General features: G+C 38.7%; 1 protein-coding gene and 1 long non-coding RNA gene across 2 annotated transcripts; both read left to right on the top strand.

Moving 5' to 3' along the window:
* The first annotated feature begins 678 nt into the window (after nt 1-678).
* On the top strand, nt 679-23780 carry LOC118493229. The gene is made up of 3 exons (XR_004895221.1): nt 679-689; nt 5624-5627; nt 23162-23780. It is a non-coding gene; the product is annotated as an uncharacterized LOC118493229 (long non-coding RNA).
* On the top strand, nt 15076-23780 carry cxcl12a (chemokine (C-X-C motif) ligand 12a (stromal cell-derived factor 1)). Its single transcript, XM_031304340.2, has 4 exons — nt 15076-15263; nt 18437-18554; nt 19576-19659; nt 21999-23780. Exons 1-4 carry the CDS (start codon nt 15197-15199, stop codon nt 22024-22026), a joined length of 297 nt encoding a protein of 98 aa, XP_031160200.1. The 5' UTR covers nt 15076-15196; the 3' UTR covers nt 22027-23780.
* Nucleotides 23781-24431: the final 651 nt, after the last annotated feature.

Below are 24431 nucleotides of genomic sequence, written 5' to 3' on the forward strand. Positions count from 1 at the left end.
AACAAATGCCAGACAGATAAACCTGCAGTGAACATCTCTCGCTGACACAAAAACAAATGCAGACACACTGTACACACACATGAAACATTAGTATTCAGTTATTACCTTTCTAATTGATCATATCATTAATTAGAACAGACCAAATTATTTATAATGGGGGCATCATGACTTTCACAGTAAATTAAAGAGACAGTAAATCCTCCTTTTGTTCCTGAAATAAAAGGCTAAATTCTAGCTTTCTGTCATTTATTAAAACCATATTGTATTTGTATATACAATATTAGCCTACATTTGTTTAAAATCTCTTTCTAAATTGTGTATCAGTGGATGCAATTAAATAATACTCATTATCATAATAAATTAATAAATAAATGAATAACACTGATTCTCATAACATCACTGATGTTATGCATTCATTTCTGAGTGAAGCCGATTTTCCGCCCTTTTAGAAAAAACTATTTAACTTTCTACTGTATATAAACAAGTATTTTCAGCCACCACATGCTGCCACGTTCATTTCCAGAAAGGCCACATTCAAAGGATCAAGGTGACATGAGCGTTTGCTGTAAACTAACACTGGCAGTACATAGTTACATGAGGAGACTCCCACGTTTCTTTCAGGAAGCCCATCATAAATCATACATCAGGGGACCAAGCTTTAGCCCTGCTGAGAAGCCCATTTAACCACCGTCCAGCCCTAAGCTGCGGTCGTGAAGCCGGAGTGTGATCTCAGTAGCCCCAAACTGCAGCACGTGCTTGAAAGCTGCATTTGATAGTTTGTCCTACAGGACGCGTTGGATTATGGCTGGATAAAATGGCCTCGAGCTGTCTTTACAAGTCATAACTGCTTGAGTGGAGTGCTTACCAGTGTATGTGTTTGGGGGGGCAGGGGGAGGACAGGAAACCAGCCGAATCCATCAGGATCATTCCATTAAGCCCCAGACAGATTAAATTAAAGACAAAAATAATTACTTGTGCCACAATAACATAACACAGCAAAAAAACAATAGTGTCTCAGAAGTTCAATCACTGTTTTTTATCCCACATTTCTTCCGTAAAACCATGCGGTAGGGTCTCGCATGGTGATTGTGATTTCACGGATGAAAATGTATGGCAAGTCTCCTCAAGAGAAAACAAATGCTGCTCTCTGTTCTTGTTAAGCGTTGAAAATATCTTCCTCAATCCGAACTGAAGGAGAATGTTAATTGGTTTCAAATTAACATTGTTTAGTTGTCCAAATACTTCTAAGTCTTTCCACGCAGCCCTGGCCAGCTGTGCAAATATGAACGATTTACCCACATGGAGTATAACTTTCATTTCATACAAGAGCCCTGTGGCAGACACCAACAGACATGCCAATGCAGATGGAGTTCAAACCTTGGAAATGAAATCCGTAGAGGGGACACCTAATATATCAGGACAATAGAAACTGCCAAGTAGAGCCTCAACCACAGATATGGAGCCAGAAGGGAAACTCTCTAATCTCTTCCAGAGGTAGCTGTCATGCCTTCACATACAATCAACATTTGTGGCTTATTTTGGAGTGAGATGAGAGAGATGTAGATATGGTAATGAAGCTTTTATGTCTTCGAAATTCTAAATCTAAAGATAACTCCTTTTCTTAAGTGAATGTCCTGAGGACTGGATGATAACAGCTTTTTTAATGCTTCATTGAAAAGCCTACATTTGGCAAAAGACGCTTATTACCGAGAGTTAGATGAGAAGATTGATACCATTCATATGTGTCTGTTAAATTTAAAGCTACAGCCAGCAGTTAGCTTAGCTTAGCATAAAGACAAGAAACAGTCATCCATGAATTTACTGCACCAGGTCAAGAAACTGTCATTTTTACACTTTGTTTTTAACAAACAACATATAACATGGAAATTAGTCAGCTTTAGACAGGCAGATTTTGTAACAGAGCCAGGCTAGCTGTCTCCTCCTGTTTCCAGGCCTCATGCTAAGATATGGTCACTGGCTTGCTGGCTGTAGCTTCATATTAAGTGGACAGATATGAAGGTGGTAATCTCCTCATTCGACCCTTTGCAAGAATGGGAATGAGCAAATTCACTTAACATGCATATTTAAATTGTAACCTTTACTCCTAAAACAATTCAAATCAGATTAAGATGCATAATGATCACAGGCTTTAGCAAATAGCAGTGATCCCTTATTCTGTTTCAAAAAACCACAGCAGACAGTATAGCCAACAAACCGTTCAGCCATGCAGCCATGGTTCCTCTGTATCCTCTAATTGCCAGTAACACAGAGGGTCACAGAGTCAGCCCTGCTCCACAATGCAAAGGCAATTCCTTTTATCTCCTTTTAACCCTTTTATAGCTACTATAAGTGTCAAAATGTGACTGAAAGAAAGCTGTTTCTCTCCCCTCTTCCTCTGTCCTTTCCCTCATGTTATCAGGTTTTATAAGGTTTAAGATAGCATCTTTAAAGCTTCCCAGAAGCCCATATGGGTCCTGAGGTCCCGTCAGGCAGATTGACAGCAGGCAACAAGGTCACCTGGCGCGGCCCTATGCAGGCCTGGGAACAAGACATCTCTTATCAAAATCACAGCGCGACACAGACCTGCTAACCAACCTCACCTGATAACAGGGATTCAGAACGAGCAGTGTAACAGAACGGGGTATAAAAAAGTTACGACAAACAGTAAAATATGGAAAGGAAGAGATGCATCAAAGAGGGAGATTAACATGGAGGGTTTTATCTGGGTACTAAATTGTAACCCACAATTTAATAATTACCAGGTGTTAATGAAGTAAGTAAAGGCTTTCGACTAAACCCGTGTTACCACAGCTTATCCAGTGAAACATTACCAAACACTGATCTTATTCAACAGCCAGGGGAACTATGACATATGGAGGCCTGCTGTGATTGTTAGGGATGTCTGGAAGGCAGACGGTTTTAATGTGTGTATGTTCACCGCAGGGTTCCTTGTAGTAAACCCTCAACATCATCACTGTCCCACACTAATACAGCTCAGTTAAGATTTACACAAAAGCCCTATTAGAATGACCTCCATGTAGCTTCCCGCCTCATATTTTGTAAGTGCGTGTGAGTCATGAAAATCCAGAAAACATGTTGTTCTCAGTTCTCTAAATTGTCAAATAATAAATGCAGAAATTGTTGTTGCCTGTTTGACTGTTATGAAGTGCTATGGCCAAAAAACAATAAGAATGAGCTTAGATGGAGGGAAAAGCAGAGGTTTGCTACACCGATAGGTCTCTGTACTTTTATTCTGCATGTCCTCTTTAATGGGATTCAAGTGAAAGCCACAGTAGCTGAATAGCTGTCACACAGACCCACAGACAGACATACAGTTCCAATGAAAGCCAGCTCAGATTTCAACGGCCAGCCAACATCTGAACAGTGGATTATCACAGCTTCTTGACCATTATATACCGCTTGAATGGTCTTGATTCCCTGTTAATGGCACCCATACATTTGTAAAGCGAGGAAGTGAAATAAAGGGTTGCAAAAGAAGAAAAGCGAAAACCTTATTTCACATTCACCTCCTGAAACCTTTTCACTGCACACACAGCTCTCAGACACAAAGCTGCTTTTGTCTGGGGAGTCTGGGGTTAACAGAGTACTGTTAAGGTCCTCCATGCCTTCTCTCTCACACACACACACACACACACACACACACACACACACACACACACACACACACACACTCATATGTATATAATATATATTGTGAAAAATAAGTATATATATTAACTATTGTGTTTTGACTAACTATAACATGAAACATATTTCTTTCCTTTAATGTAAATCTTCCCTCATCAATACCTGTCTCTTACAGTAAACTGTCGAACCATCGGCCATCTCTACATTACATAATCTGGACTTTTTAAAAAAAAATGTTATTGTTAAAGGTTTTGTGTCCACGCTAGCCTTTTCAGATGGTTTTCTAAACGTTTGCCATCCACACACACTTACATACGCATAAAAAAATGCTCAAGTCTCATCTTTTTCCTCTTCGTTTAGTTCATTTATGGTTGGAAAATGCTGGGATGGGGCATTATCAATAACAAATGGTAAGGACCATGGCTAAACGGATTGGGCATTGTGACAAACATGAACAGATACTTAAACTTTTCCTTGGTAAAGCTCTGCTCTCTTCAAATACTGATTTATTAAATAGTACCTGTACCTCAGGGCTAACAATAACTTTGGCATTGCTACATTGAGACTTGATCAAATAATTGTATATTTGCATAGTTGTCATACAACAGAAGCAGAAAAATATGTCAATAGAAATTACACTTCAAAAAGAGACCTGGAAGCAAAAGAAAGTTGGCTTTTTTGTGTAGATAAAGGGACAAAACAGCAAAAACAAATTATCTCCACTATATTGACATGGTCTAAAACTATTTTGTTTAACTTTTAAACTTAACCCCAAACCCAAATCTCTGAATTAGATTATAATTAAATAGATTTCATTTTCATACACTCATGGTCCTTGTCAGGACGGAAAATACAACAATGCACACAGATATTATGAGCACACACAAAGTGCTTGTATTTTTTTTTTTTTACAGATTGGAACTTTTGTGCAGAGATGGCAAAAGTACTCACTTCCCGTACTCAAGTAGAAGTACAGATACTTGTGTTAAAAAAATACTCCGGTAAAAGTATTGTACTGATTTAACTTCTTTACTCAAATAAAAGTAAAAAAGTACAGGCTTGGAAATTTACTTAAAGTATAAAAGTAAAAGTAGCCTTGCGAATGACAACCATTTTTTTATGCAGAGCTACCTGGACCACACAAATGTTACTAGAGTGCAAGCTGAGAAACTTCAGTGGACATGGAAAAAAAGCTCTTTATATGCCACTGCCTACATTTTAAATGGATGTCTGCCAATAGGCCTAAAACATCACATATATGATTATTGTGACAGAGCCTGGGACTCCAGGTTAATATGATTCTGACTGAGTAGCAAGATATGAATTCAATTGTGATTCTGTGAGAATTCACAGATCCAGTTTCTCTTTTTTAATCTTCCCCTTAACATGTAAAGGAATCTACATGTGTGTGTGCTCAAATATGGCTTCTGGAAAGAAAATAAAGGATAAAATATGAATTACTAAACAGACATTAATTAAGAAGTTTCGGTTGGCAAAATTTGCAGCACATTCGCCAGGAGTCATTCTTGATGCCTACTATCTCAAACATCTCTCTCAGATAAGGCCAAGGATGATTGGTATGTCTTGCTGCTTGTCTGCCGAATCTCTGGGATCTCCGTTTTCTTCATTTTCAATCATGTCGCCGCCCATACTACTATGTGCTAATGTTACTTACCTCCATCAAGCCACAATGATTTGCCGCGAATGAATGCCACCGAATCTGTTGAATCGTCTTGTAGTGGTGCGTCAAGTGCAACATATAGTCCCATCCAATTAGATTGAATTCGGTATTGATGACACGAAAATAATAACGGTAACTCCACTGAAATTATTTGAAACTAAAGTAACGAGCCAATTTTGTAAAATGTAAGGAGTAGAAAGTACCAGTATTCGTATTAAAAATGTAAGGAGTAAAAGTAAAAAGTCGGCACAAAAACAAATAGTAAAGTAAAAATATCTGAAAAATCTACTTGAGTACAGTAATGAAGTATTTGTACTTCGTTACTTGCCATCACTGCTTTTGTGAATCCTTTTGCAATGAGCACAACCATCCCTCTGTGTGGTGAAAAGGACATGATAGGAGCGTGAAGTCATTGTCGCAGAAGAACAGTGAAGAGAAGATGGATGAGGAGAAGAGAGGATAGGAGAAGAGAAGAGACGAGTAAAGGAGGTTAACATGTGAATGATCTGCTAAATCCTAAACCTCACTATGTTGGTGTTGTTTCGTCCGCCCCGTGAAAAATAACCCACTGTAGTTTGGCAAAGAGTGAGCAGAACACCAAAAACATCAGAGCCCATTGGAATCGGCCCACTGTGGGTTTGGAAAGTAACAAGCATAAATCTAACTATTTTTCATCTGTCATTTTGTCCTCTGAAGTACGGGACGAACAGATCTCATTTCACCACCACTTTAGAGTAATTTATATCTGTTTTCATTCAAGAGTGGTGTAGAATCCTCCAAGTATGTTCAATCATGTAGCTATTTCTGCTACAACAAATTAGCTTCCAATGAAAGTTTAATAGTTTATGTTGCACTCACTTCACCACAGCGTTTAGGAACACCTAAGCAGAACTGTAACTCTTTGGTGTGTGAGCCAGGGCAGGTGTATGTGTGTGGTTTGCGCAAGTGGCCACATGTGGAGAAAGTTGAAAAGAGCGCTTGTAATGGTTGATGTGGCTACTTCAAAGACCACCCATAATAGGACTTCATGTATGTAGCCTATCTACTCTATTGTCCTGAATATACGACATCTTGTGTTTAGGTCACACGAGTCTCATTTTGAGCTCCTCATCATGACATTCAGTGACACCGGTGATTCTTGGCTGTTGGACAGATGATTCGGTTACTGGTTTGTTTCTGCAGAACATACTTTGGGTGATGTTTTTGACTCGTTTTCGCAAAAAGACTCGTCCGAAACTCCAGTAGATTAAACAGAGCTAAAACACTTTTTGAGGCGGACAGACACATTTGAAATGCATAACACATACACAACATTAAGGCTAGAAAAATCCCATAATGAAACATTATCTGTAGGAGCTGGTGTTACACCGGTGCTCTCTCCATGCAAAAAGAATATCTGATTTTGTGAATATTGAATTTTCTAGTGCTTAAATAATAAAACAACTCCCACTTATTCAAACCTGTTTCCAGAAAAAAATAGCATCTTATATTTGGGCCAGTGTATGCATGCAATGCGTGGACCAATGCTACATATTGTGCTTCTGTTGAGTTTACTCTTTCTATAAACTGCCCAGTTAATATTAGTGCCTTATTTCTAGCTATCATTTTGCTTTACTAATATATTCAAATAAAAATATATTATCCTATATATCACATTTTCTAAGCAATCCAGTCCAGTAAGATTACAATGCATCCTGAAGTTACCTAACTGCCATCAGCCATTCTAGCAACTCTGGGAGGCTGACAACATGCTCACAATGACTAACATACGGATCTTAGCATGGTCACTGTTTAGTGTGTTAGCATGATAACATCTGCTAATTATCACTAAACATGAGCAGGAGGATGATGGGAATGTCATTAGTTTTTAGGTATTTGGTCATGAACCAAGTAAGTATTTGACCTGATGATGGAACTAGAGAAAAGCTCAGTGGATCTGGAGATCTGAGGTTATTGATAATCAATCCAACTGTTGTTGAGACATTTTCTTTACTTTTGTTTCAGAACCACGTCATGTCAACCTCATGGTGGTGCTACAGGAAGTAAGGGGAGTCATTATTCATCATCTGGGGACCATGCATGTCTTTTCAAAATAAAATAGTATAGAATAGTTGAGTTATTTCAGTCAGGACCAAAGCAATGTGGTGAACTAAATGACAGACCAACATTGCCATCCATATGCCATGCAGTTAACATGGCAACAAAAAATACAATACACTATATACAGTCTAAATGTTTCCATACTGACAGTCGAGTGCTGAGCAGAGATAATAAAGACATCTCCATTATTTTCCTGCAGCTTTGCCTAATTGATGAAGATACCAACACATTTTATAGCTGGTGAGGCCTCTTGCTCCCCAGTGAAGAGCACTTTATTCTAAAACACATATTTTACACAAGTAAAGGGCGTGAATCCCAGAGTGGAAACACAAATAGGATCAGAAGCTGTTGCTGAATTATGGTAACCTTAGTTTGAAGGGGGAATGTGCAGAGGTTAAATTTAGAGTGGAACAGGTTTTGACTCACTCTTCATAGTCTAACTTCCCATACAGAGTCAGCTCTCTCTCTCTCTCTCTCTCTCTCTCTCTCTCTCTCTCTCTCTCCCTGCTACACCTCCACGCTGTTGTGAGTTAATGAGGAACAGAGCGTGGTTACACTCACTAATCAAAGCCAGCTCTAGAAACAGAACTTTAGCTTGCTGCTCATTTCTCTCCCTCACCTCTTGTTACTTTGTCTTTCCTCTACATCATCTGTACCTCTCCTCTCCTCCTGTCCTCTCTTCTTACCTGTGAGTGACTCTACTTCCTGTTTTCTCCCTCTCCTGCCAGTCTTTTTCTTAACGTCCTGTACTCATTTTTCATCTGCTCTGCTCCTCAGAGAACATTGTTGACGTATGTACGCTGCTGATAGCGAGCCTACAGGAAGCCTCGAGGATCACACGGCTCATTAAGACCAGAGGAGGAGAGACAAATAACTCCAGGCCAACCAACCACCATGTCAACACACGTCGCACACGCACACATTTACAATTCCACAACTCCAGATTTCAGGTACATACTACAAAAACAGTATTGTTTGCCCCATGAAATATTTTTTAAATATCTTTACTCACTTGTTTTTGTGTTTTTTTTGTGTGTGTATGTGTGTTTGTATAATTACGCATGTGTGATTGTGTGTCAGTGCACATGCAAGTGGATCTGTACACATAATCCCCTTCGTGTTCATTTATGCCTTCTTGAAAAATCACCCTCTGTGTCGCAGCTGGGGAATTACTTCAAAGGCGCCATGCAGGATGAATTGCATGTAACAATATCTCGTATTTGTCCATGTGAAAGAGGACAAGATACTCTGTCTTCGCTTCTCTGCTGGTGCTGTTTCCTCACTCTGATTAATAGGCCTTTGATTGCAGCTACAGACCATTGCCCAAGCACACAGAGCTGCATCGTCGCTACTATTATAGCCTGCTAAGTTACAAAGAGGGCACATAAAAGTGACAGTCACATTGAGCCGCTCTATCTTTCTGATTGACAGCTGTAGCTTTAACTCTCTCTTTAAATGCTCTTTAAGAGTTTTATGGAGTGACCTGGGCATGGAAAAGCAGTAAAGAGACAGCAGCTGCGGTGTTGCGGCTCAGCGGAGGACTGAGAATAGAAAGACCTGGGGGGTTGTCCCAAAGGGGAGAAGGGAAAAGGGAAAGATGAGGTGAAATTGGGGGAAAGTGCTATATTTACAATTACGCCATGATTCCACGATAATTGATCAGTCTAAGAAACATGATATGTCCAGTGCACTTAGCAAATTCATGCACCAGATACTGGACACTGGACACTATAATAAATGCTTCATGTTAAGCTTTTAGTGTAAAATCTGCAGGGTTGGCTGGATTTTTAACACACATAAGCAGAATTGTGTTTTCTTTCTTTAGCAAATATCATTTTTCTCAACCTTTCTTAATTAGCCTTTGAGTCTCTGATATGAATTCCAAAATGTAAATTCATCTCTCTGGGAGGATGAAGAAAGCCGTAGATGGCCTCATACTGCCACAGTAAAATAAGAATATTGCTAAATTTGAATAGCTGGGACAAGAGTATGTATAATTGTGTTGTATTACTGAATATGTATTGCTATATTTATTTATTGCAGGATGAACGAGAAAAAGATGGGAAAATGCTAGTTAGAGAGCTGATTCCTTATGGGTTCAATTTTAATTGCAGAACTATTAATAAGGTGATGAAATTATATTGTTATCAGGTGTAAAAACTCAAATGATAGCTGTAGACTGCATATTTCAGATACTGCAATTACCAGATAGCATTTGCACTGAAAGACAGTTTCTTATATCTCCAAAACTATTCAATTTTTATATTAAAGGGTATTTCCATTAAGCAGCAAGTGTTTTCATTCACTTTGTTTCAACCTAAACAAAAAAACACTACATGTGATTTATGTCTGCTTTCAGCTGTTTCTGGCACCTTCTCACCTGTTTCAGCATCTCTCACAGCACTCAGAAACATGGCCACATACCAGCTTGATGACAGAAGGGATTAATGTAGTGAATAACACTTGTGCTGTTTGACACAAAGGATTGAATGAATGATGAAATATTAACAGGCTCCATGTGTCTTTAAGGCTTTCTATCACACAAATGGATCAGGTTTAAGGGATAGCCAAAACCCTCAACTGTGTGAGGATGCTTTGACTAATGTAAGAGCCAAAGAGACTTAAAGAAAGTCTTCTGCAGTCCTTTGTCAAAGATTAAACATGTGGTTGGGACCAAAGCATGAGGCATATTGTTTGTGTTGTGGGTTTCAGTTCCAGTGACAAAATAAACTGCAAGAGTTTTTGTTTGTGAGAAAAGTGTGTTTGCGTGAATCTGTCTGGGTATTTAGTGTATGTTTATGTACAGTTGCAACATAGTAATACACACACATGGTGAAATGTGTTATATATACACAGGTTTATGGTTTGCTGCTTCCAGTTTATACAGAATTGAGAAACTACAATACAGGAATAGAGCCACCGATCTGCCTTACAGATCAGACTGAAACCAGGACATTTTCTGCAATCTCAATTTAATAACTTATCTTTTCTAAATGTTGTGAGAGTGAATAACAGATCTCTATGATCGTTGAAAAACCTAATCCAAAATGTTTTCGGGAAAGAATCAAGATAATATACCTCAATAGCATTGCTTCGATTTACAAAACCTGTGACTGCATGACAACAATATATCATCAGTCTTGACTTCAAAAAGCCAATTCAGCAGTGTTACCATGAACCTTATCATGTGTATCTGGGCTGCTTCTTGGCTCCTCCTGGGCAACATCACAGAAGCAGCTGAAGGTTTTTTGTTCCCGTGACCGGACAGCACCAGGTGTCAAACTCTATGGATCCACCACTAACCTTACCAGCTAGCTCAACACCAGCTGTAGTTCATGTGGCTCATTTTGGCATAAACTCACAGCTGAAACCATAAACACCTACACAACTGACATTTGCTTTCAATTGACTTCATGATTCAATGTAAAGTAGATTTTGATTTGAGAGAACCTGGGGAAACTTTATTTCACTGCATCACAAGACATATCAGAATGCAAAAACTCTGCTGTTTGTTATTAATATGACTCCAGCTCTAGTTTCTGGTCTGCCTTGACAAAATTAGGCTGTTTTTGTGCACTGCATGTGCAAGAAACAGGATCTTGGGTCATGTGCGATTTGTTGCAAAAATGTAAAATTTTATTAAAGCATCTATGTTACGAAAGTGTTGTTACGCAAGAACGATATTGTGTAGTTCCCAAACCCTTTTGAAGGACAACACAGAAGATAGAAAATTGATGCTGACTACATCTTATTAAAAATAAGAAAAGAGAAATCACGTATTAGCAAGGGCAGCGGGGGTAATCTGGGCACAGCCTGCTAGAAAAAAAAGCATCACATATATGGACTCTCACCAGAACAACATGGGAAATCGCTCCATGTTATTTGAAATGGAAGTTTTATTAGAAAAGATACATTGAGACAGAATTTTTTTTCTGCTGCTATGTTTGGAGGATCTTGAAACCAACAAGTGATTATAAAGCCATTGTCCAACACATTGTTTCTCCTTTGATTCAACATCAACAGCTAAAGACTTTGTTGACAGGCCGTTGAGGTGGTCCATATGGTGGTGTGAAGGAGCACGGCTCGTGACTCTCTGGAGGATGTAGAGGAAACCAGACAAAGGCTCAGCCAGCAGGCCCTCAGCCTCTCAGAGCCTCAATGGAGCAGTGGCAGATCCCCCACTGAGGCCAGTTGCCTGTACGTTCTCAAACCAAAGTCTGATCTATGGAAACTGGCTACTTCAACATAATACGTTCAGCCATCCATACTCCTGCCTGGGTCACGTGGTCTCTCTTTAAAGGTGAATAGCAGTTGAGGAATGTTTAACAATCTATTGGCATGTGACAGATTCATGTTTTTTTCGAACTCATCCTCGACAGCACGCAGATTAATTTACTATTATTGAACAGTGTGATGTAATGTGAGCTTTTTAAACATTTAGAGAGGAAACGGTTGGAAAAGCTTTGTAAAAGTGTTATAATGATGAGATGTTATTTTAGCTTTTAAGATCTGTCTCAAAATATAAGATTTGGTACAGGATGGTAAGAGATTTCAGTTGTGTGCATGTATGTAAGACAGAAATGCATAAATGTAAAGAAGTACACAGATTAGAAAAATGTAATGCATGGAGCTTCTGACATAATACAAAAAAATTCTATGATTTTTTTCTTAGTTTTTTCTCTTTATATCTCTACTATCATCTTCCTCTATTTACTTAGGCAACACAAATGTAATTAAATGTCATGCTCATAAAGAAACAAGTGAAAGTGATAGAGAAAGACAGAGACCGGCCGAACAACAGAGAGTTAATCAAACTTGGCAGTCGTAAAAGGTTTTCAAAGTTGTAAAAAAAAACCTTGAGGACACCTGCCATGCCTTCAGACTTTCAGAGAAAAACCTGATGTGTGATTTACACTTGCAGTCAAAAAGGTACTTACCATGTTCTTTGAGAGTACAGTAAGAAATGAGTCATGCAGAGAGCAGGAGATGGACCCCTGGAGAGAGGACCTCCGAGACAGACAGATGGGCCACAGAACACTACACCACAACTCTTGTCAGCTCAGACAAATATACTGGATGCTGAACAGGTGTGAGTGGAACATAACAGGTAGCATGGATGTTCAGTGTGTGTGCCCAAATCACCTTACGTCACTGAAAACGCATCATGCAAACCCACATATTTATTCAAAACTGTCAGCATCTGACCCCAAAACACCCTAAAATGTCAGTGTCAACACTTTCTTTCACTTTCTGTTCCCAATAGGAAAAAGAACTGAGTGTTATTTTCGGGAAAATGCAGACTCCGAACTTGTTAATGCAAGAAAGAACGAAACAATTGGGCAAGAGGATGTGCTGCCAAATCTGCTTATGTAACCATACAACTACAGTCCATTCGCCTCAGCAGAAGAAAGTAAATCTCTCTAATTGTGGCAGAAATGTTGAAATACTTGGATGTGCTCTCTTTCCCATGACATGTCACAGACTAGTGTGTGTGTGTGTGTGTGTGTGTGTGTGTGTGTGTGTGTGTGTGTGTGTGTGTGTATATGTGTGTATGTATGTATGTGTGTGTGTGTGTGTGTGTGTGTGTGTGTGTGTGTGTGTGTGTGTCTGTCTGTGTGTCCGTGTGTGTGTGTGTGTGTGTGTGTGTGTGTGTGTGTCTGTGTGTGTAACAGACAAATTACTTCCATTTGTATTTGTGCTTGCACAAACCACACTGCACACTTTGTTGCAGCCTCACACAGGTTTGTGAAGGAATAGAGAAATGAGTGTTAAGTGTGTATTGTAAGGACATGTCAGGCATGCTGTGTGAGAGCGAGCAGGTTGATGAGCTGTTGTGATTGGTGCCCTTTGATCTGATACCCTCTGCAGTAACCTTTTACTCCAAGCTGAGAAAACCTTACTCAAATACTTTGGCTTTCATTCTGCGCTCTTTTACTCTTGACTTATTCTATCTTTTTCCTTCTTATAGTTTCACACACACACACACACACACACACACACACACACACACACACACACACACACACACACACACACACACACACACTTGAAGTTAGCCTTTGTGGCCTGTGAGAGAAGTCAATATGTGTCCATTCAGCTGTCAGCTGATTCTGCTCCGTATGTCCCCTCCAGTCTGTCTGGTCTCCATGGCATCATCCATAACGACTGTTTGAGACCCAAAACACAGGCAGTCTGCACCGTGTGGAGCAAAAACGGCTCAGACCGACACAAAACGATAAACACACATAGCTTGAGAGGTTGTAAAAACACTTCATAATCATTATTTTCTTTGTACATTCAATCCTTAAGACAGATCTTTCCCATATAACTTACATAAAGTGGAGGATTTGTACTTTACTTATATGATACAGGTTAGACGCAGTAAATCACAAGCTTAAAACACTGTTATTATCCTTTACATTATAAAGTGTGCTCTACTTTACTTTAAACACATCCTCAATAGTATTTCTGGTATTAAAGCTTTAACATACCCAGTGTGTGATCAGAGCAAAAGCTCATTTATGTTTTCATTTCAGAGCTCTAGGAATAAACTTCAAACATGTACATGCACACACACCCCAAAATAACACATTTACTCATACTATACACACATGCACACATATACACTGGAGTGTTTTCTCTGAAAGATAAAAGCCAAATGTCTGGAAACTGACTTTACATCTGCATCCCATTAAATATGTTAATAATACTAAATACAACAGTGAGGATGTGTATGTGCACAAACAAACATATTTGGCATTTTTAGCAGGCTGTATAAAAGCTGTTTAGGAATTAACTTAAACTGAGAAGAGTTTTACTCCTTTCCAAACACAAGCTGGGAGGTGTGTGTGTGTGTGTGTGTGTGTGTGTGTGTGTGTGTGTGTGTGTGTGCTCGTGTGTTGTTTCTATCCCTCTTGTCTATTTATTGGAACTATCAATGTAACAGAACACTTTACGCTCAAGCGAGTCCTCTCCAGTTACACTTTTAGTTTTTAATTAATTTGAGCCAATGAAGTCCATGAGAAGACAAAGCATGACTAAAAACAAACATGTGCGCAAAATGTCTCCTGTTTCTTTTTGTAGCCTTAACAACAGCCATAAGGACCGTGTTGAGCAGAGGAAAATGTATCAAGTGTTTGCCTGGTGGGCAAATGGGTTTCTTTTCAGGCTAGATGACTTTCAAATTAACTTAAAATGAATACATATATAAACGAATAGGCTACAAAATAAACTTCTTCTGAAGTACACTGCTAAATCAAAGAACATTATATGGTATATATGTGTGTGTGTGTGTGTGTGTGTGTGTGTGTGTGTGTGTGTGTGTGTGTGCGTGCGTGCGTGCGTGCGTGCGTGCGTGTGGAGTGGGGGGTCGTGATGGTTTGATGCGTCTCCATTGAACGCTGTGCCTAATTTGGCTGTCAATTTTGTCTGAGATTACCTCGAAGAAACAGGAAACACGTTTACAAAATAAAAGCATAACAATAACAAATTGTGAAAACAGAGCCCTCAATCGCACACATACTTTAACAAAATCCAACTCTTATATGTTTTCGGTTGGTTATATCACCTTGGTAAATATTCGTTAAAAAGAAGTATTTGCCCCTTGTCGCTTTTATTTAGCTATCCAGGAACGGAAGCATTTTCTGTTTTTGTAGCTGGCTTGACGCTGGTGAGTATTTTATTTAACACTCCGGCACAGTCCCGTCTGTCACAATTCCTCTGGACTTTACTTTGAGCAGGATCAAATCTCGTTGGCATTATCGCAGAATGGATATGAAGCTGTTGGCAGTCGTAGCTGCGCTCACGGTGGTGATATATGCGCCTCCAACACAAGGTATGGCGATAATGTTCTGCTGGTTTGCTGTGTGTTGGTTTATTTAGATATTTTTATTTATTTTTGCAGCTCTCGGTATAAAAATAAAGGGATCATTATCTACACGTTATGGTTGTTGTTGTTTATTCTTTTTTAGAAAGTAAGATTAAAAAAGTGCATAAATGGAGAAGAATGTTTGAATAAGCCATTTCCATTCCACAGTTGTTGTATTTTTGTTAAATAATATATAGCCTAAAAACATAGAAATAACCCTCATTAACGCTTTTGCAATTATTATGTTAAATGTTAATCATAATTTTCGTCAAGTGACGTGCAAAGTCTCAATTTTAGTGACAAATCCAAATTATCGATTATTTCTAAAATAATTAAAAGAAATTCCAAATACATATAATTAAAGTGCAAATGTTACCTGAATTAAATGTCAACCTCTTTATTTAAAAAAACAAAAAAAAAAAGTTTTTTTTTCATTCCACAAATGTTAGTTGAATGGATGCATGAGCTTGTTCTGCAGTGGGAATTAAGACACTAACAGGCTGCACACATGTGGCTCTAGCTGTAAAGAAATTCCCACTCGGATCACCGATCAACGTGTGTATTTGTTCTGCTTTTTGTTTCCATTTAATTACTCGCAAATGAGGCATCTATAAGACAAAACCGCAGCTAGTTTACATGGCGACATCAGTCACCCAACTTGAAGGTGTTTCGCCCTTTATCATGGAAATAAGGTGAGATCATGTGTAAAAAAAAAAAAAAAAAAAAGATTAGCATGTAGTCTAATCTACAGCGGTGCTTCTCACCATCTGTTTGTGTGACCTCAGTTTCCCTTTAAAAATAGTTACTGACAAAAAAATGACTCTGTCCTTGTCTTTAATTTATTCTGAATGAACTTTCACCCAACTGATAATAAATAACCTAAGTAAATTAAGTATATTAAGTAAAGTTAAATAAGCCTAACTTCATCCATTTTAACACTGTTTGCCTGGTTAACTCCGAGTTTTGTCATGTTGCTTTCACGAAAACAAACAAACATAGTCCTATTTATTTTTCCACATTTATCAACCGTGAAAATCTCCTGAAAGCTGAGGTTGTAATGGAAAGTATGCACATCCATCATGAAGTTTAAGGACCACACAGTACACACGTGTATATGATTGAAAGAGCTTAGTGTTTGTGGGTCCTGATATAAATGCTTCAAATCTCTGTGTGTGTTCTGTGGGGCAAGCAAAAAAAACCTGCAAAGCTTAAAGTGGCTTTATGTAACTTTCAGTTTGTGTTGATTCTAGCGACCACTTTGGACAAAAGCAGTAGTGTTTTTACCACACTGTCGTAAAGGTCTTTTCTTTACGGCGCTGTATTGCCCACTGTATTACTGAGTTAGCGTTACCAGGAGGTCATATAGTTGCGATGAATGTTTTGCTCATTTACGATAAGAGAATATGTTACAGATGCAATGTTGCATTTCAAGTGTTGCATACGGTAACTTAGCCTTTGGATGTATCGTGAGCTAAACTGGGTATCACACTGTGTCACAGGCCAAAGCATTAAGTGTTTATCGTAGCAACGAACGTGGCGATAACTTAGATTTGTATAACGCATTTCATGAAACCCAAGGATGCTTTACACAAGTAGCCTACAGGGGGACAAGGGAAAAGAAAATAGTAGGCCAACACAAACACGGACTGAGACAAAATAAAAAACAGCGCTAAATGGAAGGGGGAGTAATTTAATGTAGGCTACTGACGTACAACCACATTGTAAAGTTATTTTATGAATGAAATGACATATGACATACCTGAGGGCAAATTCCGGATCGGTTTTGAATCATTTACAATCCCGTAATTGTCTCCATCTGTTGAAAGCCCGATCGAGATTGCCTTTTAGCTTTTAGTTCTTCATTTAATTTCCTTTGTTCCTGTGATGGTCCTGCCCCAGTATCAGCCATAACTACATCTCCTGCTACCCTTTACCTGGCTGGATACCGCTGGATACTCACTACAGACTTTTCCAGTGTTGCGCTAAAATCTGTGACCCATCAGAATGTGTAACTGTAGAGCCGGTCTAGCGGCTGTAAATCATTTTGTGACTTCGCAGGAAAAATCAGACCTGGGCAAAGGCATTCATAAAAACTATATAAAAATAGTGTTCTTTTCGGTGTAAGTCTTTTTTTGTGTAAAAAATTACACAGTTTCAGAAACATTTAAAAGTTACATATGGTTACTTTAAATATGTAGTTTTGATTTGATGATGGTGGATGTTTGCTCCATCCCCCTGCGACCCTGCAAAAGATAAACATGTATACATAATTGATGGATGTAGGCCTACCAGTGGCGTAAGGTAGTTATGATGGACCCCAGTGTACGCTATTATTATGGGCCTCAGTGAACACTAAATACTAATTATGAAACACATACACCATTAGGCGTTCATTAGGCCTTTACCATTGCTCAGTCAGTCTTGACAGAGCACCTAAACTAGCTACCATGTATCATCTCTCCAAAATAGATAATGTTTGTGATTCATGTCGATCTGATGAGTTTATTTTTTTAAGTGCCCTGAACTGATTTGATATCTGATAACTGATCTAATGATTAGTAGATAATGTAGTGTTAGTATATACTTTTGTTGTAGATTGCTACTGACTATTTTACAAAAAATTAAACCTTGACACGGCTGGGTTTGCCTTTTCAAAGGCATATATAGCAAATAGCACTGTTTTTTATTTAGCGTGAGTTCTTTGAACTCAGATGTATTTCTGAGGGGGCAATCTAAATCCTCTGCAAGTCACTCTCACTCTCTGCCCCAACACATTGTTGGAGAGCCCGCTCTGTCTACCACCCAACAGCATTGCCTGCACTGTCTATATATATTAAAGCCCCTGGGATGCACAGTACAGTGCATGGGCGGTTTTCATGAGTGAAGACATTTCTCTAGATTTGTTGCATTGTTTGCATGCTTTAACTTGTTGATCTGAGGCTATGGATTTATGAGTTTTCTGTATCATTTTCAGCTCATTTGAATGTTATCATGTTTATTCTTATTTATATTTAATATATCTAGTAGTTTCCCTGTTTCCACAGGAGATCATTGCCTTCGCCTAATCTTATGTTTAATTGCTGTCTTTGAAACATGCGTTGCTGTAAATGGGTTGCTGATACTCTTCTTCTCTTTCTCAGCAAAGCCCATCAGTCTGGTGGAGAGATGCTACTGTCGTTCAACAGTCAACAACCTCCCACGAGGCTACATTCGAGAGCTCAGGTTCATCCACACGCCCAACTGCCCCTTCCAAGTGATGTGAGTATTGATTTTAATGCTGGCACCCACACGGACACAGAGAATTGCATGTTTTCCACCCTGGCCTTAAAAAGTCTGACAGGTTTCCTCCTTGTTGGCCATTTCTCACCATCAATCTCAAAGAGGTGACAGGCCAGAGAAAAGAGTTGTGCATGCATGTGTACACACACGCCCCTCCGCCACTCGCTTTCACACACATGCACAGAAAGCATTTACTGCAGGACCACTGACGCATCCACACAGGAAGTGCTCCATTTGAGTATGAGTGAATGTGAAAAAGAGGTGGAAATTGGATGCACCTTTGTTTTCAGCAGGAAAGCAATAAATGTGTTTTTTGTAATCAGGTATTTGCTTGTCACGCAGCGCTTCCTTCTTGTAAAACCTTTGGGAATTTACAGGTTAAAGTGTCGAGTAGCACAAGCACAATGTAGTTAGTTACTACTGACAGGAAAACTTCGGAAGCAGTTAAATATGGAGGAAATATAATTGGCAGGTCTTATAAAGATAAGAAATACACACACAGGAAAAAGGAAAAACTGATTTTTTGTTACTCAAAAACAGGACATGTGTGCCAAAGGAGGCATGATCGCCCACATAGAGACATATGATCCAGTCTTGACCCATTCTGTAAATAACCACAAGGTTATGCTGGATTTAGACTTCAGCCGCATGTTGAGGGATTGACCGCTCGTACCTCCATGTACTCAAATCTTTACGGCACATTAATTAGGTAGTTCAATCAAGGGTGAAACATCAAACTTAAGGGATATTATCTTTGAGAACTGGCTGAATGCACATGTTCTTTAGCTGTAGCAGTGTCACATATGGGGTAAAAGAGTGATTGGTCACCATTGTGAAAAAGCTGTCTCTGTGTCAAATTGACAAGGCAGTGTTAATTCACTCCGTTTAATAACAATGTGTCAAGACACCTGATGTCACTGGCTTAGCATAATTCACTCTTTCATCTTCAACTGAGGCATAATTGACATATACTGAACTTTATTTGCCTTTTTCTGATCAGTGCCAAGCTGAAGACAAACAAAGAAGTGTGTGTGAACCCAGAGATCCGGTGGCTGCAGCAGTACCTGAAGAACGCCATCAACAAGTAAGTTGAACAGCAAAGACTGGTTTTGGTTATGTATTGTGTGTTTGCTGCAATACATGGTTCTGTTGTCTGCTGTCAGTTGTCAACCTTTACCAACATTTGTCTGGAGCACTGTAAAATCACTTCACTCAGTAAAGAAATTTCAAGTAAAGAATACAAAAGCACATTTGGACATCTATCAATACACCATTGTAAGAGTGACAGCTCTTAATTGCCCAATTTGTATTGGAGCCCAAACTTGAGACATGCTGGTACATGACCAAGTGGGAGTAGAGACTGATTCCACTTTCACACACAAACTGTGGGTTTGATGTTGGATACTACAAACACTATTAAACCATGTTTAATCTGCTCTTACTAAAGTGCTGTTATGTGTTCATCCCTGACCATCACTGTTTATGCAAGACACAGATGAACTTATACCACACTTGAACAAATATTGTTGTTTTTGACAGTGTTTTCAACTTGATATGGGTGTAACTTGATATAATTACTTTTCTTGTTTGGTCACTTAATGTAACATTAATGCAACAACTTCTATCTTCTATCTATACAATCATATAATAGTTTGGCAGAGATTGAAAGGGATAAAAGTCACCGCCAATATCAACTGTCTCCTTCCTGCTCAGAGACACTTTTCTGAGATAACGGTTGGCACCATAAAGTTTATAGAAGGGATCAAGTTGCCATCCTGAACTCTGTGCAGTCACATATTTCAAAGGATTGAGCACCCCTGTAGCGGTCGGATAAAACAAAAGCTAGTTTAGGGATGCAAAAACTGAATTTCCTGTAGATAACTAAATGCACTTATGCAGTCACTGACCCATTGAGGATGTTGATGCTCCAGCCTCTGACCTACACACTCAACACCCATCCACAGCCCACAGTCAGACTGTCTGTCTCAAGGATGATTGTGGAGCCCTTGACTTGTTGAGGTGTGAACAGTCCTCTGCATAACAAAACAGCCCATGTAGAGAGTAGACGGTGGTCATTTACATTGGATCAGACCTAATGTGTTTCCAATTACACATCCAGTATATAGGAGGGACACACCTATTTTCAATGTGTCTAAAGGCACACGATTGTAAGTCATGCATTATGCTACTCTTTAGTTTGGTAAATAAGACCATGATAACCTTTTTTATCAGTTGAAATGTGGCTCAGCATTTACACAATATTATTCCAATGTCAATAATTAAACTGCCCACCCATGCTCTAGTGTTTATACTGTAAATATACGGTTTGTGAAGAGGTATGTGTTTATCACTCTGCAATTACTGCTGCAAATTAATGTTCTTCAAAATTACATCTTTAGGAATGCGATTTTTCAGTCAATAATATATATAATTAATAATATAAGTTTACAAAAAGCTGTTCTTGAAAAGACAAACTCAAGCTGTCAACATGTAATTGACTGAAAACATTGGAGTCAGAGAAGGCCAACTGAATTATGGGCTAAAAGGCGACTGATTAACCAGCTAAAACGGAATGCTGGATAAACTTCAAAAGACTAAAATGTTAAGTTCTTGATTGCCGGTCAAAACCATTTTGGTTGTGTAAACTTGAAGCAGCTGTTTTTGTTTTGGATTGTTGGCACTTTCTCATTGTAATCCTGGCATCCAGTCATGGCTGAACAAATACTCATTAACTTAACTATTCATTTTCAATATGCTGTTAACAAGTTACATTTTCACAGCCAAGGGTTTGTCCAAATGAACATGATACAAACTGTATTTGCCACTCAGTTAGAGTGATCTTTTATAATCAGTTCATGTTGGGTTAGACATAATTTGGAAGTCAGCAACCCATTGTGTAGTCTATATCCTCGACGTTCCACTTTCGGGATTGCTCTGTTGCCGACAGAAATTCCGCTGGATTTTCACTCTATCTTTGTGTTGGCATTTTAAACTCCGGTCGATTTATGCGGACTATGGTTAACCTTTTCTTAGATCTGTGCAAGGTTAATCCAGACAGCTAGCTAGACTATTTTTTCCAATCTGAGTTTTCTGTTGCAAGACTAAAATAACTTTTGAACGTACACATGTTCTACCAAAACAAGTTCCTTCTCGAGGCTATTTTGCAGCGGCACCGCAGCTTTTCCCGGTGCTTAGCACTGCCCAAAATGATTGTTATTGGTTAAAAGAAATGCCAATAAACCAGAGCACGTTTTTCTCCCATCCCAGAATGCTGTGTGGACTAGCCAGACCCTCCTCCGCTGCGTCGCGGTGGAGGAAGATCTGGCAAAGCGAGACTACCCACTGCGTGAATAGTTAGCACTGAACATGATTTCGACATTAGGTCTATTTTGTTCTCACACCAAATTTGCTTTTTCCTTCCAGGATGAAGAAATCCAAGCAGGATAACTAAAAACTCCGGCAGAGATCCTCCTAAGCCATCACTGAGGGTTTGAACCATCACAGCTATGTAACATGTGATATGAGATCATCTGGTATGTTAAACAGCACTTATCACGGCTGCCACGCTGCGGCCTTTTGCATGGAATGAACCTACAACGCTTCATCATGAACACCATCCACCAGCCTTGTCGCAGTCTTCACCATCACCCCTCTCACCACTTATAGAGATTGTAGATGTTATTAGTGCAAAGTGCAATTATATCTGTGTGTGTATGTCTTTCTAACTATAATGTTTATACTTTTTTTGTTAATGGACATCAACAGTAAAGAGCTATTTTTTTGGAGATTTCCCGTCCTTCTGGCCTCTCTGTCATTTAGGAAAAAGGATCGACCACGGGGTCAAAGTGTTTAAAGGGGGGAGATGTAGGTCAGTGGGAGAATTTTCTCCACAACAAACACAAGTTACCATCCCACTTGCAAGTAGCAGAGTCTTTTCATCTGCTAAATAAGCAGAATACAGATTGATTAACCTTAATCCGAAACATGGGATCTGCTTATCCTAATCATCTCTGATTTTAAATTGTACAAAATGAACAACAGTGTATAGTTTCTCTTCTAAAAAACAAGCAGAGTCGTATTTCATGTTTCAAGTTAATTAGCACCGTGGAATTTCAATGGGTGCCAGCTACCCCCAGACTGAATATAAGATCCTAGTAAAAATGGCTATTACAATGTTTTTGTGATGGAAATTAGGATGCCAGAAGAGCTTGAGCATTTCCTGAGCAGTTCTGTGGCTGTGATTATGCGACCCTGTGTTACCCAATGTGCCTGCTTTTTTTCATTCTTAGAGAAAAGCTGAACATCTGGATCCAAAACCATTTTAATTGAGCGACCAATAAGTCAAAATTGACTGGAATTGTAAAGCTGTATCGCTTAACGAGAGATGTTAAGAACAAATGGTGACACTCACAAATCACAGTTCGCTGTCAAAAAGACTGAAATAAACTCTTAGTATAAATGTACACAAGGGTGTACTGCAATTTGAATAACAGTATCCACATCAGTAGTTAAAACACTTTGTTATACTGGGAGCCACAGTAGAGAAAGTAGTTGTACTATAACTGACAATAAGTACATGTACATAGATTGTCATGCAGATAGCAATGCACTTTATATCTGATGTATTCATGTTTTAACAACATTTACTATTACTCACTAAGTCTGATCATTAAATTGTCTTTTGTATTTTTATGTTAATCATGCTGTTGCCATTCTGTTCTTTTTGATCATTGAATGTGTAGCTGCATTTAACTTTTAAAGCCTGGGTGATTCATCTATTATACAAATGTTTATTTTTGTACTCTTTTATGCATTTATATATTAAATCTAAACATTTAAATGAAGGAACTGTACTCTCACAATTGAGTCAACCAGCCAACATTTTACTGTAGAACTTGTATACAGTTGGTCATTAAAGAAAGGAAATCTTTAAAATGTTATGATTACTATTTTAATATATACTTTCCTATACATGTTACAAGCATTTTCCTCATTAATATACACACTTATACCTACTAATGCACACACACAGTTAAGTGACTCTTTACATCTTTATAGTCAGTGTAAAGCCAGCTTTTCCAGAGCCAACACGCAGCTGCTGTAATCTTACTGTACTTGCGGGTCAGAGGGTAAATCTATAGACTTTGATGTGTGAACATGTGTTTAGCTTTACTCACAAGGGCAAATTAAAGGCAAGGACAATGATCCTGCCTGTTATTTAACTATTAACTCAACAAGCCACCATTAGGAAAACATTAGAGCTAAAAGGGATGAACTTTTAACTTCCCTCTAAGGGCATTATGTGAGGTGGAGCACAGTAGTTTATGTGATGAGAGTGGTCTGCTGATTGAAACATCAGGGAGAGATAAAGGGCTGTGAATGGCACTCCACAACCAATTTTGCTTTGTCTACTGATACTGGTTTTGAAGTCCAGGTTAAGCGGGAAAGCAGCGTCAGCAGCACTCGTGTGAGATAAAGCCATTGATTTAGCCACTTTTTTAGCACTGGTGTGCCAATTTTGATTGAAAGAAATCATATATAATCACTGTATGATTGATTGTGTTGATATCACTGCAGAGATCTATAGGTAGCAACAAGTATTTTCCTCCCCAGGAATGTGAAGATTGGGCAGCTTGTCGTGTGACATTTTATCATACAGAGGACACATCCTCATAAAGTGTTAACTATTATTACTCTGAGACCATTTGTTTACTGAAAATATTTCAATTAAATTTTAAATTGCTCACGTCATTTGCTTTCTATCATCAATATTGTATTGTGAACGTATCTACATTATCACCGTCTGTGTGGGTTGCAAAAAAAACATACAAATATATGTCCTTTAATGAAAAGCAG

The sequence above is a fragment of the Sander lucioperca genome, chromosome 15 (assembly GCF_008315115.2).
Source record: "Sander lucioperca isolate FBNREF2018 chromosome 15, SLUC_FBN_1.2, whole genome shotgun sequence".
NCBI lineage: Eukaryota > Metazoa > Chordata > Actinopteri > Perciformes > Percidae > Sander > Sander lucioperca.